We start from the raw sequence: 20,820 nt of genomic DNA on the forward strand, positions 1-20,820 counted from the left end.
TGAGGAGATCTAGGACAGGGTTTGAATCCCTAATCTGCCATTGAAGGTTGCTGGGCATTGATCCAGTCACAAACTCTCCATGGTTATTGTGTGGATAAAATGGAGGGGAAGAAAACATGAACTCCTTTGTGTCCTCACAGTGAGGATGGAAAATATCCCTTCCTTTACAAAACAAAGGAGTTGGAGAATCTTCCCTAGCTATCGGAGCCAGTGTGGTTTGGTGTGTAGTGTTTTACTAGGGCCGTTTCCGCACGGCCCAAAAACGACGGCCTGGGGGTGGTAAAAACGCCGCCCCCAGGCCACCGTTCACACAGGCGGCGCTGCTGCAACGCAGCAGCGCCGACCTGACTGCGCTCCCCCCCCCAGGGTGGCGTCAGGCCGCCCTAAACAACAACCCTTTAAAGGGTTGTTGTTGGGGAAGATTTCGTTAACGTCTCGCCTAATTTATGCCCGTTAGCCGCTTGCTGAGCCGCTGAAAGCCTCGATACCAGCACATCACTCGCTTCACACTGTCCCCTCCCACCTCCAGGGGTCGGAGGGCAGCGCATGGGCTTCGACGCCAAAGCAGGCTACCAATTTACCGGACATCGCGAGGGGCGGAGAAGGGGGGGAAGAGGTGGCCTGCAGTAGACGCCTCAGTACTTCGCCGCTTGTCGTAGCTTGCTGAGGCCGCTCGCGACAAGCAGCATGCGACGTGTTTGCCAGCCCACGCCGGGCGAATTTTGCCGGGCGCGGAGGTTACAGAGAGGCCGTATGGAAACGCCTTTTCCAGAGGATTTGAGAGGTCATATCCACACGTTGCCACTGGAAGTTGTTGGCTGACCTTGTGCTAGGCACGCATTCTCAGCCTAACCTTTCTCACTGGGTTGTTGTCAGGATAAAATGAAGGGGACAATCATGTAAACTGTTCATAGAGACATAAGCTGGGGTAAAACATTTGTTATAAATGGAATTATGTACAGTTTACCAGGCAAGGCTGATCTCTGAGATCGTTGCTTCATCCAGTATTGTTCCAAGCCTTCTGTGAACTCCAGGTTGGGAAATTTCTAGTAGTTGGGGGTGAAGCCTAGGAAGGATAGGGTTTGGGGAAGGGAAAGACATAACACCATGGAGTCCACCCTCTAAAGGAGCTGTCTCCCTTCCCCAGGGGAACTGATCTCTGGAGTCTGGAGATCAGTTGTGACTCAGAGAGATCTCCAGACCCCACCTGAAGGATGGCAACCATAAGCAGAGCTCTTGATTCAGCATTCAAACTGCCAGCGGTCACACTTCTGGTTTTAAAAATAAAACCCAATGGTACAACAACAGCAAAAGCTAACCAACCACAAGTGATGCTCCATTGGGCAGGGCCCGTAGCAGACGCTGCTGCCATCCGGGGACATCAGGCAAAGACAGTCAAGGGACCAAGCTAAGGACGGTTTCTCCATGACTCCACTTGTGGAGCGGGTGCGACCAGAGTCAGACACTCATAATGTTAGCTGGGGTTGGCTGGCAGCCTCCACCACTGGGGTTAAGAACAGACTGAACAGCATCCAGGAGGGGGTGTAGGATGGAAGTATGCAGTGAATCTGCATGCTGGTGGTGGAAGATAGGGCCATCAAATTGCAATTAACTCATGTTGACCCCATAAGGGTTTCGAGGAAAGAGACGTTTGGAGCTGGTTTGCCATTACTGCTTCCCTTCCAGGTACTAACCAAGACTGACCCTGTTTAGCTTCCCAGATCTGACAAGGTTGGACTAGCCTGGGCTATGAAGGTCAGGGCCTGCATGCTGGGGTGAGTGGTAAAAGTAGTAGTCAATCGTATCACCTACTTAGTTGGAGGGAGGTGGGGTGTGGCCCAGGGTAGTGGAGAAGGGTGAGGTAAACAAGTGCAACCAGTTTGTGAATAAAGCTATGCTGAAGCAAGTAGACAGACTCAGGACAGCAGTAAACATAGAGTCTCAGCTATTCCACAGCCTGTTAGCAGCCCCTGTCTTCCATGCCACCCTGCGAGATCCCTCTGCAGACCATACAATGGCATTTGGTATTCTGCTTTATTCTGCTGAGTTTTGTGTCTTATTACATGTGCACATCTGTTTCCTGTTTTTGATCTGCTTACACATTAAGTTACCAGTGTTATGTTTTGTTCCCACAGTTAAATTGGCTCATGTATATATTGCATCATACTACTTTCCCCCCTGTTTTTTTTGTTTCAACCTTTTCACTTTAACCAATTCAATAGGGAATCCTTGGAAGATGACCAATGCCATTGCTGCCGCTCTGATCTGTCACTGAATACAGACCTGCTCCTGGAGCTTCCTGTCTATGCAATTATCTCTTCCTGACCCCACGCTGCAAGTGGTGATGGGCTACACTGGAGTGCCCAATGCAGGGGTTTCCCATTGTGGCACCCATGGGCACCATGGCACCTACCAACACCTTTCCTGGAGCCTGCCAAGTGTTTTTAGAAAGTAGGCAGAACAAGGTAAGGGGTTTTGCCCAACAAGACCTCTGATTGACTGTGCAGATTTTTAAAAACGTTACTTTGACAGAAGCTGCTGCAACAACAAAAGAATCTTTACTATTTTACTATCTGATCCTCTGAAGATGCCAGCCACAGATGCAGGTGAAACGTCAGGAGAAAATGCTACTAGAACACAGCCATATAGCCCGGAAATCACACAACACCCCAGTGATTCCGGCCATGAAAGCCTTCAACAATACATCAATCTTTACTATGTGTCTGAAGTTAAGCTCTTCAGTTCTTCAGAACTCTCTCAGCCCCACCCACCTCACAGGGTATTTGTGGTGGTGGTGGGGGAAAGGAGATTTTAAACCCCTTTGAGTCTCCTTACAGGAGAGAAAGGGGGTATATAAATCCAAACTCTTCTTGTTGTTGTAGCTGGCCCCCCACAGCAGCCATTTTGTGGCTGCACCAACCATGCTACATCAGACTTCCAAAGATGCATAGGCTGTGAAAAGGCTGAGCCCCTGGCCCATGTACCTGATGGCATCTCTCCTTTGCATCTGCCTTCCTGGCCTAGCGTTTAGGACACTAGTCTTGCATACTGGGGCTATAGGTTCAAACCTAAACTCTCACCTTTTTGTTCCTTTGTCCTTTCAATTTTTTAGGGGATTGATGTGTGTGGTTTGAGGCAGAAATGGCTACATGTGGGCAGCCCAGTGCCTCTTGCCCAAGTCATGTTGCTTCTTGACTGAGACCCAGTGCCAACATCAAAATAAGGTCCTCCTTCTTTTGAAGGCAGCACTGGATCACAGGCAAGAGGCAATGGGACCTTGACCTGTTGCCAGAGGCATATCTAGGCAAACTGGAGCCCGGGGACAAAACCTGAGCTTGGCGCCCTGCCCCCCACCCCCCGGCATAGGTGGCCATCCTCTTTCACGATGACCAAACAATGAGCTTTTGCACCAGATCACAAAACACCCCCCCACCCCCAACAAAACATACATGGCACTCTCCCCACTACTTTCCTAATTGTGTCCTCACACCAATCCTGTGAGGTAGGCTGCTAGCCTGAGAAACAGCTCCAAAACAGTGCAAGGGGAATTAACTTTTAAACATGTAAATCTCTCACGTCACCCCCCATCTGAAGGTTTACCAAACAAACGTCAGCATCATCTTCAGTTCTGCTGCTGCTGGGCTCCCTGCTCAGCTTGCCTTTTCCTGTGCCTGCTGGCCAGCTGCCTAGAAGAAGGCTTCTGAGTAATGCCACACTTAATTTAAGGTGAATAAGGCACGCTGGGTCAGAGGGTGGGGAGGCGGAGCTCCCCAGTCCTGCTCCTGGGAGCCCAGTGGGATTTCTCCCCCGCCCCCTGGACACTCCAGGCCACTGTACAGAGTGGGCAGGGCTACCACAGGCACTGGGAGCAGTCCGCTGCTTCAGTGCCTGCTTGCTAGGGCTTGCTCAATCACTCCCTGTGTAGGAGGATGTTTTGGCGCCCCTCACGTGACCTCAACCGATGCACCCGGGACAAGGGGTATCCCATGTCCCTAGGCAAGTACGCCAGTGCCTGTTGCACTTTGTCTATGGATCAGGGGCTGAGAGGGAAATCCATTTTGCACCTGGAAGACAGGAATATTAGTAGCTTGTGAATGGACCAACCCTGGATGATTTCAGATAGGGCACATCCATACTTTAGCTGGCTTTTATGCATGAAATACAGATACTTAACCTGATTTGACTGATCTGGCTTGAAGGTACGAGCCACAGTAACCCTATGGCTGGATTACTGTAATACTCTACATGGATTTGCCCTTGATGCCAGAAACTTCAGCTAGTACAGAATTCACAACTCAATTACTACTATGAGCGAAGCACAATAAATATATTACAGCTATTTGGCTACCAGTGATGTTTCAGGTTCAATGTGCTGGTTATTACCTACACAGTTGTTTAGGGTCCAGGTCTCGTATATTTACTGTAATGTAATTTACTGTAATGGTCATGCACACTGTGGTGACAGATTTCCTCATCTGAGCACGGAAAATCGTTAACCAGCTGCCCATTCAGAATTTTATCATTCTACATAATGTGTACAATGGAGTTGTTTAAGAGGGCATTTTCTATTTATACGGACAAGGAAGAAAAAATCCTTAGAAAAAACAATAATAAACAAATGATGGGAAAGCATGATGTAACTATGGACAAAACATGAAGTCCAGTGTGAAAGAGGCTACTGATAGTTGACTTATGAAAGCACTGTAGAGATGAGAGGCTTTCTTTACTGAAGTGGATTCTGCACAGGGCAAATATAACGGGCCAATACAAACCATTTGGGGGGAACAGGTCCTGTCCCCAAATGAGTTTGCCCCATTTTATTTCCCTCAACCCAGGATTTTTGAAAATTGCTAAATCACTGATCTTTTTGCAAAATCCCGAGTTGGAGCCACTCCAGCACGATCAGCCAGGCAGGAGGCGCTTTATTTCTCTCCTTCCACCATGCTGTCCACAGTCAGGGAGAATCTTCCTGCCATTGCAGGGAGGCCCTTTTTTCTTTTTCTTATTGCAGTTGCACAGCTACACAGGTGCAGCCGATCGAATTTGGGTTGATCGGCACGATTGCAGGGGTTCATTCCTGTATGCCTGCGCAGCTACGCATGTATTGCAGGAATTTTTTTTAAAAGAAGAAGAGTTTGAAGAGTTTGGATTTATATCCCCCTTTTCTCCCCTATAGGAGACTCAAAGGGGCTTACAATCTCCTTGCCCTTGCCCCCTCACAACAAACACCCTGTGAGGTGGGTGTGGCTGAGAGAGCTCCGAAAAGCTGTGACTAGCCCAAGGTCACCCAGATGGCGGGTGTGGGAGTGCACAGGCTAATCTGAATTCCCCAGATAAACCTCCACAACTCAAGCAGCAGAGCTGGGAATCAAACCCGGTTCCTCCAGAACAGAGTGCACCTGCTCTTAGCCACTACGCCACTGCTGTGAAACGTCTCCATGCAAAGGCACAAAAGCAACCCAGATTTCTTCCATGGGCTCAAATTGCTGCCTGGACAGCTCACATGTGAATGGGGAAAGGGAAAACAGGTTCCTCTATAATGAATGCAACTAGTTATACATTTGCTGTGTGGAATGGACCTGAGTTTTTGTCATTAAAGTTCTTAAAAAACACTTGTAGTGCAGTCTCATAATTCTTTATTCTGTTCAAGCTGTACAACTGTTTTATCCAAAGCAATTCAAAATGATTCACATCTGTTCAAATTGTTCAGCAGTTTAATTCAAACCAGTTCACACAGAGGTGGGATCCAGCAGGTTCTCACATAGTTCCCTATATAGGTTACCACCATTTGTGCGTGCCGCAGAGGGGTTACTTTCACTGGCATTCTGCCACGCTTATTTTTGGCCTAGTTAGCCACGCCTTCCTCCCAGAAGTAGTGCGAGAACTTGAAGCAGTCTAGCAGGAGGGTGCACTGCGCGTAAGGCAGCCTCGTGCTCATGCGCTTCTCGCTTCCCGCCTCTAAGGACGCGCACATGCTATAGTGCTGCATCCTTTGCTACAGCCCCACCCCCCCAGCAATAATTCAGTTGCCCCCTGAATGCCCGACACTTCGTCAGTAGTTCTCAGCCCCATTGGTGCTACGCCACAGTTTGAATCCCACCACTATGGGAACCTGTTACTAAAATTTTTGGATCCCACCACTGAGTTCACAAACAGGCTGTCAGTTCGATCATGTTCTGATAGACTTCATCAGTGTATAGTGTTCACACTGGACCAATAAGTGATATTATGTACAAAAGTTCTGCTACAAGAGCTCCTCGTTTCTTTAGACAATCAGTATGGCAATAATTGCTCATATGGTCCAATCTAGTTGCTTATATGGGTCTTATATATAGTTGCTTATATAAATGAGACTGTTTTAATATCTGAAAAGAATATTTACTACATTATGTATTATACTATTTTATTACATTGCTTTCTATTTTTCTAATAAAATCTGCTTTCATGAAATATCTTCCCACACTCCCAAGTGTTTCTATGAAGAAGAAGAGTTTGGATTTATATGGTTTCTCCCATGTGAATTCTTTGATGGGAAGTTGGGGTTCCAATCCACCCAAAGCTTCTTCCATTCTCCAGGCATCTATATTTTCCCCCAGGTTTGAATTATTTGATGGGAAGGTTGAAAGATATTATTTTGCCCAAAACTTTGTCAGCATTATTAAAACCTAGCATTAAAAATACAGTCAGTATGCAAGAACAGTAACTGAGAAAGCTAAAATAAGTGGAACAGTTTTCAGAATGAAGCATGATATTATTAAAAGATCACTGATTCCCTTCTTTGAAGTTGTTCAACGAGGAGAGCCATAACCCCCTATTTTTCTGTAATAAACTAGTAAGTTTATTACAGAAAAATAGGGGGTTTGCTATTATATCCCTCTTAAAAATGAAGTCCTTCCAAGAAGGGGCCAGTCTTTTAATAATATCATGCTTCATTCATGTAATGAACTTAGTGTTGAAAGGACTTGACGCGCGCTGTTGACGTCATAGCGCTATCATGACCCTCTCCTCCCTTTCTTGTATGGTCAAACCGGCGCGCCCAACAGCGCAAGTGACGCGTTAAGTGGGCGCCGCGGTTCCGGGTGTTCAATTTCCGGGGTTGTGGAGGCGGCGACGCAAGTGGCCGGGGGAACGTGCTTTGTCTGACGCAAATGGGCGATGAAAAGGGATCTTGGAAAGTGAAAACGTTAGATGAGATTCTTCAGAAGAAACGCCGAAAGGAGCAAGAGGAGAAAGCAGACATAAAGCGCCTAAAAAATTCTGATGATCGGGATTCAAAGCGCGATTCCCTTGAAGAAGGAGAGCTGAGAGATCACCGCATGGAAATAACGATCAGGAATCCCCCCTATAGGAGGGAGTATTCTATGGAAGCCCGGGGGGAGGAAGACGACTCCCTCGCTATCAAACCACCCCAGCAAATGTTGCGGAAGGAGAAAGCCCACCACAGGAAAGATGAGAAGAGGAAAGAGAAACGAAGGCATCGCAGCCACTCGGCAGAAGGGAAGCATGTTAGGGTGAAAGAGAAGGAACGTGAGCACAAACATAAGAAAAGGCATCGAGAAGAGCAGGATAAGGCCCGCCGTGAAGCAGAGGAGGAGAAAGAGGAGGTCGCTAAGGCCAGCCTGCAGTCCATGACAGAGGGAAACAACATCCTCTATTCACCTGTGGAGCTGAAGCAAGAGCTACCCAAGTACCTTCCTGCCCATCAGGGCTGCCGTAGTGTGGAGGAGTTCCAATGTTTGAACCGAATAGAAGAAGGAACATACGGCGTGGTGTACAGAGCCAAAGACAAAAAAACAGATGAGATTGTAGCCTTGAAGCGGCTGAAAATGGAAAAGGAGAAAGAAGGTTTCCCCATAACGTCGCTAAGGGAAATCAACACCATCCTGAAAGCACAGCACCCAAACATTGTCACTGTGAGGGAAATTGTTGTCGGCAGCAACATGGACAAAATCTATATTGTCATGAATTATGTAGAGCACGACCTCAAGAGTCTCATGGAAACGATGAAACAGCCGTTCTTGCCAGGTGAAGTGAAAACATTGATGATTCAACTACTACGGGGTGTCGAACACCTTCATGACAACTGGATTCTGCACCGAGACTTGAAGACTTCTAACCTGCTGTTGAGCCATGCTGGCATTTTAAAAGTTGGAGACTTTGGGCTGGCCCACGAATATGGGTCACCTTTGAAACCGTATACACCCGTAGTTGTGACATTGTGGTACAGGGCTCCAGAGCTCCTGCTTGGAGCCAAGGAATATTCCACAGCCATTGACATGTGGTCTGTGGGTTGTATATTTGGAGAACTCCTAACCCAGAAGCCGCTATTTCCGGGGGAGTCAGAAATAGACCAAATTAACAAAGTTTTCAAGGACTTGGGAACCCCAAGTGAAAAAATCTGGCCTGGGTATAACGAGCTGCCAGCAGTTAAGAAGATGACCTTCACAGAGTACCCGTACAATAACCTCCGCAAGAGGTTTGGGGCTCTGCTTTCTGACCAGGGGTTTGATCTCATGAACAAGTTCTTGACATACTACCCAGGCAAAAGAATCAATGCGGAAGATGGCTTGAAGCACGAGTATTTCCAAGAGACCCCTTTACCTATCGACCCATCCATGTTTCCAACGTGGCTGGCCAAAAGCGAGCAGCAGCGGGTGAAACGTGGGACAAGTCCACGGCTTCCCGAGGGGGGCTTAGGGTACAGCCAACTGGGTGACGATGACCTGAAGGACACGGGTTTCCACTTGACAACCACAAACCAAGGGGCATCAGCTGCCGGCCCAGGTTTCAGTTTGAAGTTCTAAGCAGAAGGCAAAACAGGTGGAGAAAAAGACAGTGGGAAGCGAAAGCGGTGAACGTTTCACTCTTTGCCAGCACAGTTGGCAAGAACTCTTGTTTTGTTCCTCCAGTTTGGAACTGTTGCTTTATTTCCTGCGGAACATTGCCTGTGAGTGGAAAGGCTCCCTCCCCTGTCCAGAATGCAATACGGTGTTCCATTCGGAGGATTGGAATTAATTTTTTTTTAAAGCCGAGGACTATTCTAAAGCAAAACAAACTTACTTGAAGTTCAGTTTTAGAACTGTTTTTCCCTCCTTTATTTTTAAAACTCTTTGTTTTAATTGGTGTCTTTCGCTTGTAAATTTGTAGAATAAAAATTGTTTTAAAAATTTGTGTTAAATTGTTTTGTTTAAAAAAATTTTAAAAAACCAAAACTTGCTGTTAGTGATTAACGGTTCTTAACTAGTCACTCCACAAAAATCAGTCAGGTTTGATATAGGATAATGAATGCCCTAGGGTAGCTGTAAAAGTATTGGATAAATGGAGCTAATAAGGGGGACTTGATGTATCAAATGTTTTCCAATATTACAGTGCAATATTACAGTGCAACATTAGCAATGTAAAAGGACTGGAGATGCAATGAAGGATTGTGTGTGTGTGTGTGTGTGTGTGTGTGTGTGTGTGTTTACAATATTTTATGTCTATTACAATAATACAGGGCATGCATATGATGCTTGTGCCATTATATGTGCCATTATATGCCTAATTAAGGTTGATGCCTTTTCTTGCTGCAAAACTCCCTCAGACCAAAGGTTCTCTGGAAAATACCCTGGTAACCCATCACTCCCATTCAGGAACTCCAGACTAACTCACTGAAAAAGTGTCCTTCTAGCACAGTACTACAATATAATCAGCGATGTAGCACCTGAAGATTCCAGCAAGTGGGAAAGAGATCTAGAGAAATAAACTAAGTGAAGCCAAAAATAAATAAATAAAAAGGTTTATTATAAAAGAAAGGGGCTAGGAAAAGGGTGGTTGGATTAAAAAATGGTAAGGAAAGGGTAAAAACAAAATACAGGGGAGATGCAACATAGCATAGATATGTACAAATAAAAAGCAATACACCTGTGGGAGTGATGCATGGCCACTCTGGCAGATTTGCCTACCCTGGGGCACTTACCCTGGCGGAGGGGTGAACCACTGATGTGCAGCCACTGCTGCCCTCCCCAGTGGTGAGCCATGGCACAGGACACTGTGGCAGCGTCCCTGTGCCTCTGTCACCGTGGGGGTGGTCCAGGGCCATGGCTGGGGGAGGAGCCTCATGGACGTTCGCTGCCTTTCACTGGTGGCAGTTGGTTTAGACTTACACTGCCAAAAAGGCAGCATAAGTCTATACAGCCCCATAGAGGCTCCTCAGTGGCAGGGAGATTTTTTTTTCTCTTTACAAGCCTCCCCACACCATCAGGAAGCCTCTCGGAGCAGCACAGGGCCATGGCAGCATGGCAGGTTGCCTGGCCATTTGGATGGGACCCCTAGTAAGCTAGACACACATTACACTATAGCAGATTGCTCATAGCACACTGAAAGTTCCTTGCAGTAACAAGACTTTGCAATCCTTACCAACCTCCTGTGGATGCAATTTCCACTGAAGACTGAAGTCAAGAGAAAATCCCAAATGTCCCACTATTTATGATCAATGGAATTGGACCTAAGCTAGAGTTCTAAGAGTGATCAATGAAAGGAATGCAAAGCCCCATCTCTTATGTCAGAGGCTACTGCTACCAATCTGAGCAATATAGAATCTAGTTCGAACTCCATCAAACGTCTCGTCGGGGCACTGGACTTCCGTAATAAATAGGTGGTCTGGCCCAAACCAGACTGTCCTTTATCCAAAAGGGACTAACTCTGCCAGGATACTCCACTGTGGAATGGAAATGAATGGGCCATTTTAATGTAAACCTCCAGAGGCCCAAGTTACCAGACACTTGTCTTAGCAAGATTTTAGGATCTCTATCACAAAATTGACTATTGTGTGCTTTATTTTGTGGTTCCAAGAAAGCAGAAGACAAAAAATGTTTGTTCTTAGTACAGTTAAATCTTAAAAGTATGGTAGCAGAGATTAGCACTTGGGGGTTCTCCACTGATTTCTATATCCTATAATAATGATATAATATAGATATAATATAGATGACCTGGGAAACGTCAACCTTTGAAGCCATGGTTACTTATCATCCTTTAATGATGTACATTATAACAACCTGAGAAAATGATGTACATTATAACAGCAGAGAAAATGGATGGTTTCAGTATTTTCAATTTAAGAGTATTGTATGCATGATATAATGGAAATACTATCATTTAAGGAACAAACCTAGCTTTGAATGTTTCTTGATGGGAAGTATTACAAAAGGACTTCTTGGGAGGAACTGCATAATTATCAGCATAAATGGCAGAGAGATTTGGGGCCTGAGTGGAAGACTGGAACTTAATTTGGTCCAAAGGACTTCTCAATATTCAATCCACAGGCAGAAGAGAAAATGTGATTAAAATAAAAAATTTGACAGAATAGATATGGAATACCAATGGTGAAGTATACAGATACAGAACTGAACTGTAACTTTTTTGTGATCTCATATATGAAGAGAAAGTTTATCTTGTGTTGGTTTTGAAGCAGCTGTATTAGTCCAACCTGACCTTGTCAGAACTTGGGAGGGTTGACCACAATCAATACTTGAATGGGAGGCCCCTTCTGCACATGCAGAATAATGCACTTTCAATCCATTTTTGAAGCTGGATTTTGCTGTGGAAAATAGCAAAATCCACTTTCAAAAAATTGTGAAAGTGGATTGAACGTGCATTATTCTGCATGTGTGGAAGGAGATGGAGACTACAAAGGAAGACTGGGCCTGCTATGCAGAAGAAAGCACTGGCAAACTACCTCTGCTCATCTGGTGCCTTGAAAACCCCATGAATCAGTTGCAACCCACTGGCTTTGTCTTTGGCCATGCTGGCAGGGGCTGATGGGAATTGTAGTCCATAACATCTGGAGTGCCAAAGGTTCGCCACCACTGGATAAAAGAAGTTTATCTGTCAACTAAAAGAAATTAGCATAGGCAACAAGTAAGTTTCAATGGGAAGAGAATTAATTAGGCAACATGATACCTCTGAGAACATCCTGTCTCTGGCTGTCCCCTGCCTCATCTCTTTTCACCTGTGTGTCTTTTTTGATGTAAAACAAGGTCTCCATTTTTACTAAAATTCTTTCCACACTCCAGGCATTTATATGGTTTCTCCCCTGTATGAATTTTTAGATGGGAAGTAAGGTTTCCACTCTTACTAAAGGTTTTCCCACAATTCTGGCACTGATATGGTTTCTCCCCTGTGTGAATTCTTTGATGGGAGGTAAGGCTTCCACTCTGACTGAACATTTTTCCACATACCAGGCACTGGTATTTCTTCTCCCCTGTATGAGTTCTTTGATGGGAAGTAAGATTTCCACTATGAGTAAAGCTTTTTCCACATTCCAGACATTTATAAGGCTTCTTCCCTGTGTGAATTCTTTTATGGGTAGTAAGGTTTCCAGTCCTACGGAAGCATTTTCCACACTCCAGGCATTTATATGGTTTCTCCCCCGTGTGAATTCGTTGATGAGAAATAAGGCTCCCACAGTGATTGAAGCTTTTCCCACACTCCTGGCATTTATATTTCATCTCCCCTGTGTGAATTCTTTCATGGTAAGTAAGACTTCCACTATGATTGAAGGTTTTTCCACACTCCAAGCATTTATATGGCTTCTCCCCTGTATGAATTCTTTGATGGTGAGTAAGCTTTCCTCTATGATAGAAGGTTTTTCCACACTCCAGGCATTCATATGGCTTCTCCCCTGTGTGAATTCTTTGATGGATAGTAAGTTTTCCATTCTGACTGAAGCTTTTTCCACACTCCAGGCATTTATATGGTTTCTCCCCTGTGTGGACTCGTTGATGGATAGTAAGGCTATACTTTCGCCCAAACCGTTTCCCACATTCCAGACATTTATATGGTTTTTCTCCTGTGTGAATTGTTTGATGAGAAGTAAAGCAGTTCTTCCATCCAAATGTTTTTCCACACTTGAGGCATTTAAATACATTCTCTCTTTGATAGGCATTCCATTGAATATTGATGTCTGATATTTCAGAAACTCTTTCCCCACTTACATTCCCCTCATTCCTAATCTCTCCTTTGTATGTTGTTGAAAATAGTGGAATTTCAAGACAGTTACCACCCTTTAAAAGACTGCAATTGCTCCTCCCTTTAGATGGGTGTTTTCTGTCCTCTTTCCTTGAGGCATCACAATATTCAACATTCTCTTCCACATTTGGATATGTATCTTCTTTCTCAATCACTGGATGCTTCTTTGTTTCATTCCCTGTCTCCTGCACACTTCCAGCTGAAAGAAAGAGATACTTTGCATTAACACAAACAAGAAAAACAGAGCCTGTAATTAGGGAATGAACTAAATTATCTGCTTCATCAAATGCATGAACAGCAAGTCATGGTGTCTGGGCACACTTTCAAAAGTTTTGGTTGTGAATCTTGTCCTTGACATCTCAGGTGGTACTGATCAATCAGAAGTTTGTAGCAATTAAATGTTGAACAGCCTTTCACTGAAGCAGTTACCAGCACAGGGATCCTTTTCTGACCCAAAGTGCAAGTCAGAAGAGACACTCCAAAATATAGCCACAAACCAGTGACTTTGTCTTCAAGCAGTAATACAAGCAAAAAAAAAAAAGGTGATCATTTGCTCTTCCCAATTTAGTGAGGGATGATGGAACTGTGGTGATGGTGTCTGGATTTTCTACCAGTGGTGTTTGATCCACAAAAGCCCCCCACTACGCCCAATAACTGGAATAACCTGTTCTCCCATCCTCTTAAGGGTACCCCAAAATTTGGAAATATATCCAACATATACTTCTCCCCCCCATGCACTTTCTGTATGTTAAAGAGCCAGGGTAGCAACAAAGAATGTAGTTCCATCAGCATTTCCCCCCAGCAGTTAAATGTGGGAACAAAGCAGGAATGAGAAAAAAAATAAAGGGTCAGATGTACGTTCAAAAGGAGAATTCAGCTCAGGAAATTACTTAACTTTCGATTCATGTTAAGTTCCACCACCAGCAGCAACAGGGTAGAGACTCTTCCAGCATCTGCTATGTCAGAGTAGGCCAATCTGGCTGCCGCTCTAATTTCACCAGTAATTTTCTCTCTCTCTTTGCCTGAGGATCTGCTGTGGAGCCATCCTAAGATCCCTTCTGCACATTTCTTGGGGTACTAAACTAGTTTTTTGAGTGACTGCTCCAGACAACAGGAATTCAACTATCAATGGAAACACATGAATCCTGGTTAAGGTTTAAATTATACCAGGGAGGCAAGGATTTCCTCTGCAAGGTGCTGAATTGGTATGCTGTACTTATTTATAACACAGCTCTATGAATGGGGGAAAGAACATAACGTGTACACATGAGTGCTTTCTGGTGTTTCTTTGACTCATTTATTTATAGTACAGCGCATGCTACGCCTTGCAAGGTTAAGGTTACAGAATCAGTACCTCATATATCCAGGGATCTCTGGGGGACATGGCTGGGAGACAGTGTTTTTGTAGAGCCACTGCCTCTTAAGAGTGCAGAATACTAGCCTCAGCTTGAAATACACAATATAATTTAGTAGAAGGAAGTTGCCTGTTGTTGTATGTACAAGATCTACAGGAACCTTTCTAGCCTTTACAATTCAGCCAAAAAAATTTGGGGAAAAGCTTAACATGTAAGGATACCCAAGACCAAATAATTCTCTTGAAAGAAGTGCAAGCAGCACATATTCCCATGACAACTTTAAACCACTACCTGTCAATACTTCCAGTTCATCACAGTCCCAGACAAACAGTTCCTCCTCTTCCTCCAGCCAGCATATAAGCTCAGGTTTGGCAATCTGAAGTCCTTTTTATGAGGGAAAAGACAAAACAGAAAACCATAATCCTTCTGTGTACACAAAATCCAGCAATTCCAAGCAACCAAATACACAGCAGGCAGATATGGGTGGAGTCTGGAACCTAGAATCCTCCATCTGGCATCTGAAGTTCTTTCCCAGTGTTCTGGTTGACTCTGGAGAAGCCTGATTCAGACATAGGCATGCATCAAAGAAACTCTAGATATCTAGTTAGCTTTCCTGTATTTGATCATTCAATTCCTAGCAAGACATACAGCTCAACAACCAGTCTGGTTTATTATGGATATGGAACCTAAATTACTTTTAGCAAATCTCTGATTCCATGTTATCCTTTAATGCAATATAAAGATGGGCATTTTTGACACTGACTGCATTTATTTTATTTATTTTATTTAATAGGCTGCCTCTCCCCTTTCCAGCTTGGGGTAGCTTACAACATGACTTAAGTTCAATAAAAAGCCTCTGATACACATTTAAAACATTCAACATAAAAACATAAATGTTAAAACCTTCTAAAAATTGAACAATATCATCCATTACAGCTACTTAGATAATTAAAATGTTTGAAGTGTCAGACTAGATTCTGGGAAGTTTAGGATTGATCCCCACTTTGCCATAGCAGTTTGCAAACTAACCTACTTCACAGGATGGTTGTGAGGAAAAAACAAAAGAGAGGAGAATGGTGTTGGGCCACTTTGGGCCTCCCATTGGGAAGAAAGGCAGAATATAAATTAAGAATTCAAATTCTATAAAAATATTTTACCCAAATGTAAGCAGATAACAAGAAAGGAGCCTCTTCTATGAAGGAACCCCCAATGAACTCAGCTTCCCACATTTATTCATTTTTAAAATCATCTCCTAAGAACAGCTAGCTCTCCCACTTGATAAAAATGCACATTCTTGTCTAATTATGTTATGACTTCCACAATGCAGTTTCCTATGCTTGAAGCATGTAAAACTTCCCCTTCCCCATATCCATGAGTATCTGTTGGCCCTAAATCAAATGCACCCTCTCTTTGGATTATATTTTTGCTTCTGTGAAGAAGGACATTCTGTCCCTTCTCAGTGCTTTTGCATTTGGCCTCAACACATAAATATTCATTATAAGGGTTAGACAGTTTCTAATCTACAAGAAGGAGCCGTGTGGTGTAGTGGTTAAGTGCTTGCACTGCCACTCTCACAGTCAGGAGTTCGAGCCCCCTGTGGATCAGATATCCTGGCAGCTGGCTCATGGTCAATTCAGCCATCCATCCATTTCTTGGTTGGTAAATGAGTATCGAGCTCATAGCTAGGGGGTAAAGATAGCCGGGGAAAGCAATGGCAAACTATCCCACAAAGAGGCTTGCCTATAAAATCACTGTTCGCAGTGGTACCCCAGGGTTGAACACGACTGAAGGGGAAACTTTACCTTTTTTTTAATTTACAAATTTACAAATTTAATTTTAATTTCTTGTTACTCCTTTGTTTCTTGCCCCTCTCCAAGGCTTTTCTATTTTGGGTTGCTAGACTCCCTGTTTGGAATGCTTAGAATGAAAGCTACACCAGCTCTGTTAGTAGCCTGCAGAAACATCCTCCATGACCTTTGGGTCAAGTCCAGTGAGTGTTCCCCTTACCAGACATATTCACAACACAAGATCCTATTGAAATGCCAGCTGGAAACTGGCATCAGGGACTTCTTTACAGTCATTCCTCAGAGCATAAAGGAGACAGCCCAGGAGAAAAGGATCCTCACCCAGAGAGGCCACATTCCCAAAATTCTCCAGCATGACTTCCTTGTACAGAGCTCTTTGGGCTGGGTGTAGCAGGGTCCACTCCCCTTGAGTGAAATAAACAGCCACTTCTTCAAAGGATATCCAAGACTAGAAGAGTGAGAAGAAGGAGAATTTATCTTTATATTTTCTTTCATTAAATTTATACTCCGTCTTTTTTGAACACATCAGGTTCAGGGCAACTTCCAAAAACAATCACATAATATGATTTCAAAATCAGTCATCATACACTCATAATAAAATTTCTTCTGAATAGATAAATATCTCCTAATTTACAACATAAGATTCTGTTCCATTATCTCTTTGCCACCCCCAATGATTGTAGTCAAATGTGGCTGGGGGAGGAGGATAAAAGTTGAAGACCAGGGAGGGGAACAGAGGAAAGGAGGAAGGCCAGCTAATATGTGATATCACTGCTGTCCTCAACCATAGTCCTGGTGGAACATCACTTTACAGGCCCTGATGAACTGAACTAGGTCCGACAGGGCCTGAGTCTAACTAAACAGAGAATTTCACCAGGCTAGAGCCAGACTTGAAAAAGCCCTGGACCTGGCCAAGAACAACTAGATAACTCTAGGACCAGGGACCCCCAGGAGCTTGTTTTCATGAGATATAATGTTCTCTGGGGGTATACAAGTAGAGAAGAAGAGGTGGTTTTTGTACCCTGCTTTTTCTCTCCCATAAGGAGTCTCAAAGTGGTTTACAATTGCCTTCTCTCCCACATCATCCCACCCAACAAGCACCTCGTGAAATAGGTGGGGCTGAGAGAGTTCTGGCTAGTCCAACAGGTTTCCTGCGGAGAAGTAGGGAAACAAACCCAGTTCATCAAATTAGAATCATATGGAGGAGTGGGGAATCACACCTGGTTCTCCAGATCAGAGGCCACCACTCTTAACCACTACACCACACTGGCTGAAGGAAAAAAGCATTTCTTTACTTAGCTTGAAAGCTGGTCCATGGAGGGAATGTAGGGAAAGTAAATTAATACGGGAAGACCAGAACAAAGAGGAGGGAAGAAGAGTCCTATAGGGACATTTGACTCTCCTCTCTTAACTGTTCTTGGTGGTATCTTGGGGCAGAGGGGCTAAACTCATTAGAATGGGGCTAGCAGCCTCGAGAATGATGCCAGAGATGTCCATATGATAAAAGACTTAATCTTTTTTTGTGAGAACTTCATGAGTCAATATTATTTCACAGTTCCTGCTTGGATTTCTTTACTCAAGCCATTTGGGGGTTGATCATTTTCTTGCCTTCCCAGTGGGCTCCCTCAACATCTTGCAGAACCAGAATCCAGGGCAAGGAGATTTGCAACAGAGAAGGAGACATCATTAATCTCTGCTGTTTGGGTCCTCAGGGAACCTCCCTCTTTTACCTGAGCTGGCTGCATCACAGATATTTTCCCTTCACGACAAAAAGAAGATGGCAGAGAAGGCCTCAGCAGTGTCTGTGAGGGAAAGATGGAAAGAAGGTAGAAAACCCTTTTCAGAAAAGCAAAAAGGCATGAACACTGTACTTGGATTGTAAACATATAAATATCAACAAATGCACAATGTTTCTAACTTTACCCCAGTAGCATATCTCTTCATGGAGAGATTTGAGACTGCTTATATTTGCAATGAACAAAACCCATTTTTGGACAAACTTGTGATTTATAATCACTATACTGATGACATGTCCTTGAGGCTAATCTGGTATCCAATTTAGTGGAATGGATAAATCAACTACATCCATCCATAAAATTTACTTATAATTATAGCGATGTGGAAATCAATTTTCAGATACTTCTATACACATAGATAGCAATAGGAGAACAGCATTTAGACCCTATCATAACCCCCCTGATAAGAACACGGCTCCTCATTACAGATCCCACTATCCGAGGCACCTAAGTAGCAATCTGCCTCACAGTCAGTTTATTAGATTGAAAAGAAATTCCACCAGTCAAGCTGATTTTGAAAGAGAGAGTTTACTTCTCTTGCAAAAATATCAGAGAGAGATTACAACTATATACTCAAAAATGTTTGGAACAAAATGAGCAATTAGGAGGGAGGAACAGCTAAGAATCAGACATCTTGTAGCTAATTACTAGAATTAATGTGCCACTGGAGTTTACTCCCCACACAAATAGGATTAGGCAAATGCTCGTGAAACATTGGCATTTGCTCTCCAAGGTTCCAGGATGTGTTTTGCCTCCACAAATTTGTTCTTCTAAACCCCATTTGTGGTAGATGTTGATCCTTTCTGATTTTTTTATATCTACAACCTGCCTGGGAAATGGTCACTTTAAATGCAGCTATGCAGGGCTTTTAAAAGACAAACAAATAACAATTAAAGTTGCATACAAACAAGAACTCTACTATAAAACAAAAAGACTGGAATCTGATTTCTTCTGCGTCAACAATAAACACACTTAAAAATTGACCACTTGCTCTCTAGTTGCCAATTTAGAAGTAAAATTCAATCAATTCTTACTTTATTATTAATTAACTATAACTCGCTCCTGTTATGTCCATTTTCTTATTCTGCTAGTTCTCAAATCCACAAATCATCAGTTCATTTTCCCCCATTTTAAGCAAAAAGTCCATCATGGGTTTCCAGCTAGCCATAAACTTAGACAGATTCTTTTCTCTGATCAAGAAAATAAATTCTCAGCTAATCCCAATATCTTTACAAACCATTCTTCTACTATAGGTACAGATGAAATTTTCCATTTTTGTACATGCAATACTCTCACTGCAGATGTTATTTATAAAAACAAAGTTCTTTATCTTTTCTCGGCCAGTCTGACCATAAGACCCAAAAGATAACCTCTGGTTTTAATTGCATACTGATTTTAACAGTCCTCTGAATAACTGAATATATATGTGCCCAACATTTTTTAGCTTTATTAGTTCGCCCTAAATAGTAAATCGACCCTTATCAATATTCATATTTCTAACATGTTTCATAACCTCTACCTGGTTTGACTGCTAGTCAGGAAAAGTATCAGAAAATCCAGATTGACTTTTAAGAATACTGATTTACTATTCTTTAGTCATGTCCTGTTCTAATTTTAGCTTGACAAGGTGAGCTTTGACTAAGCTTATACTCTAGATCAGGAGTAGGGAACCTGCGGCTCTCCAGATGTTCAGGAACTACAATTCCCATCAGCCTCTGTCAGCATGGCCAATTGGGGCTGATGAGAATTGTAGTTCCTGAACATCTGGAGAGCCGCAAGTTCCCTACCCCTGCTCTAGACGTTTTTTTAACGTGCTACTGGTCTCGAAGGAGACTGAAATTTGGAAAGGGCAGACATGAAGAAGCTAGAAAAAAATCTTAAGTGAAAGGATGTGTTGCCGGCAACTGAGATCAAACTAATTCATCCCGTAGTAACCTGTATGGGTGTGAAAGATGGACAATGAAGACAGCTGACAGAAAGATGCTTCTTTTGAAATGGGAGGTTGGAGGAGTTTCATGGACATCGTGGACTTCCAAAAAGACAAATCAATGGATTCTACATCGAATCAAGCCTGAACTAGAAGCTAAAATGGCTTTTCCTGATTGTCTTTTCCAGTGGTTCTTGTCTTCTCAATCGCACTTTGCTCACATTATGAGAAGACAAGAATCACTGGAAAAGCCAATCATGCTAGGAAAAGTAGAAGGCAGGAGGAAATGAGGAAGACCCAATGTGGGTCAGATTGACAATATATAGGAAGCCATTCTGCTACCTGTCCCATCTTTGCTTAATTCCTTTATGTGTCTCACGAGTTTCATTTCAGCTCTTGGGAGTTTGCACTCGTTTTCGTTTTCCTAATCATCTGCAAACCCCCTCCTGGACCCTTCCACACATGCAGAATAATGCATTCCACTTTCAGTGCACTTTTGAAACTGGGTTTTACTGTGCGGATAGCAAAATCCACTTGCAAACAATTGTGAAGGTGGATTGAAAGTGCATCATTCTGCATGTGCGGAAGGGGCCCCTTGACTCACCCCTACATGCGGACGCGGGTTTTTCCAACCCTGACCGGATTCGACAGCGCCGCTTCTCATGCATTTTCCCGGGGAAACGGCGGCGCGCATCCAAGGTTGCCCTCTGCTCCCCCTGCATCCCGCTCACGTGTCCTGGAGCTCAGCACGGGGCGAGGGGGGTTCTGCCGTCCCTTCTACCCCTCCTCAGTTTGCAACCTCTCCTTTCCCCTCAACCACTTCCCTTGCTTACCCAAGTGCACCCGTCTCACCAGCTCAGCCAGGGACTGAGCAAATGATGCACATGCGGGGAAGAAAGACCCGTTTCCTATATAGGGGGGAGAGAAAG

At 43.8% G+C, this 20,820-nt stretch overlaps 3 protein-coding genes and 1 long non-coding RNA gene across 5 annotated transcripts in view; 1 reads left to right on the forward strand and 3 right to left on the reverse strand.

Moving 5' to 3' along the window:
* Positions 1-20,820, reverse strand: part of LOC125428579 (putative zinc finger protein 66) — a 206,604-nt gene that overhangs the window by 76,832 nt on the left and 108,952 nt on the right. The gene's annotated exons all lie outside the window — the stretch shown is intronic.
* LOC125428712 (cyclin-dependent kinase 11B-like) lies at positions 7,101-9,017 on the forward strand. The gene has a single exon (XM_048489281.1). It carries the CDS (start codon positions 7,149-7,151, stop codon positions 8,802-8,804), a length of 1,656 nt encoding a protein of 551 aa, XP_048345238.1. The 5' UTR covers positions 7,101-7,148; the 3' UTR covers positions 8,805-9,017.
* The window catches only part of LOC125428677 (zinc finger protein 883-like), a 39,009-nt gene continuing 27,951 nt past the window's right edge, over positions 9,763-20,820 (reverse strand). Inside the window, exon 5 of the mRNA XM_048489184.1 lies at positions 9,763-12,910. Within this exon, the coding sequence (XP_048345141.1) occupies positions 11,976-12,910 (935 nt within the window). The 3' untranslated portion in view covers positions 9,763-11,975. The remainder of the gene's footprint in view (positions 12,911-20,820) is intronic.
* On the reverse strand, positions 13,170-20,740 carry LOC125428930. Of its 2 annotated transcripts, none has more exons than XR_007243898.1 (4): positions 20,725-20,740; positions 17,899-17,970; positions 14,655-14,747; positions 13,170-13,207 (listed from the first exon to the last, which is right to left on the reverse strand). It is a non-coding gene; the product is annotated as an uncharacterized LOC125428930 (long non-coding RNA). The 2 variants fall into 2 exon arrangements; XR_007243897.1 differs by lacking the exon at positions 20,725-20,740 and adding an exon at positions 20,531-20,661.

This window comes from Sphaerodactylus townsendi, linkage group LG03, assembly GCF_021028975.2.
Source record: "Sphaerodactylus townsendi isolate TG3544 linkage group LG03, MPM_Stown_v2.3, whole genome shotgun sequence".
Classification (NCBI taxonomy): domain Eukaryota; kingdom Metazoa; phylum Chordata; class Lepidosauria; order Squamata; family Sphaerodactylidae; genus Sphaerodactylus; species Sphaerodactylus townsendi.

Coding starts and splice junctions, on each gene's coding strand:
- LOC125428712 (XM_048489281.1), top strand. CDS start 7,149: ATGGGCGATGAAAAGGGATCTTGGAAAGTGAAAACGTTAGATGAGATT.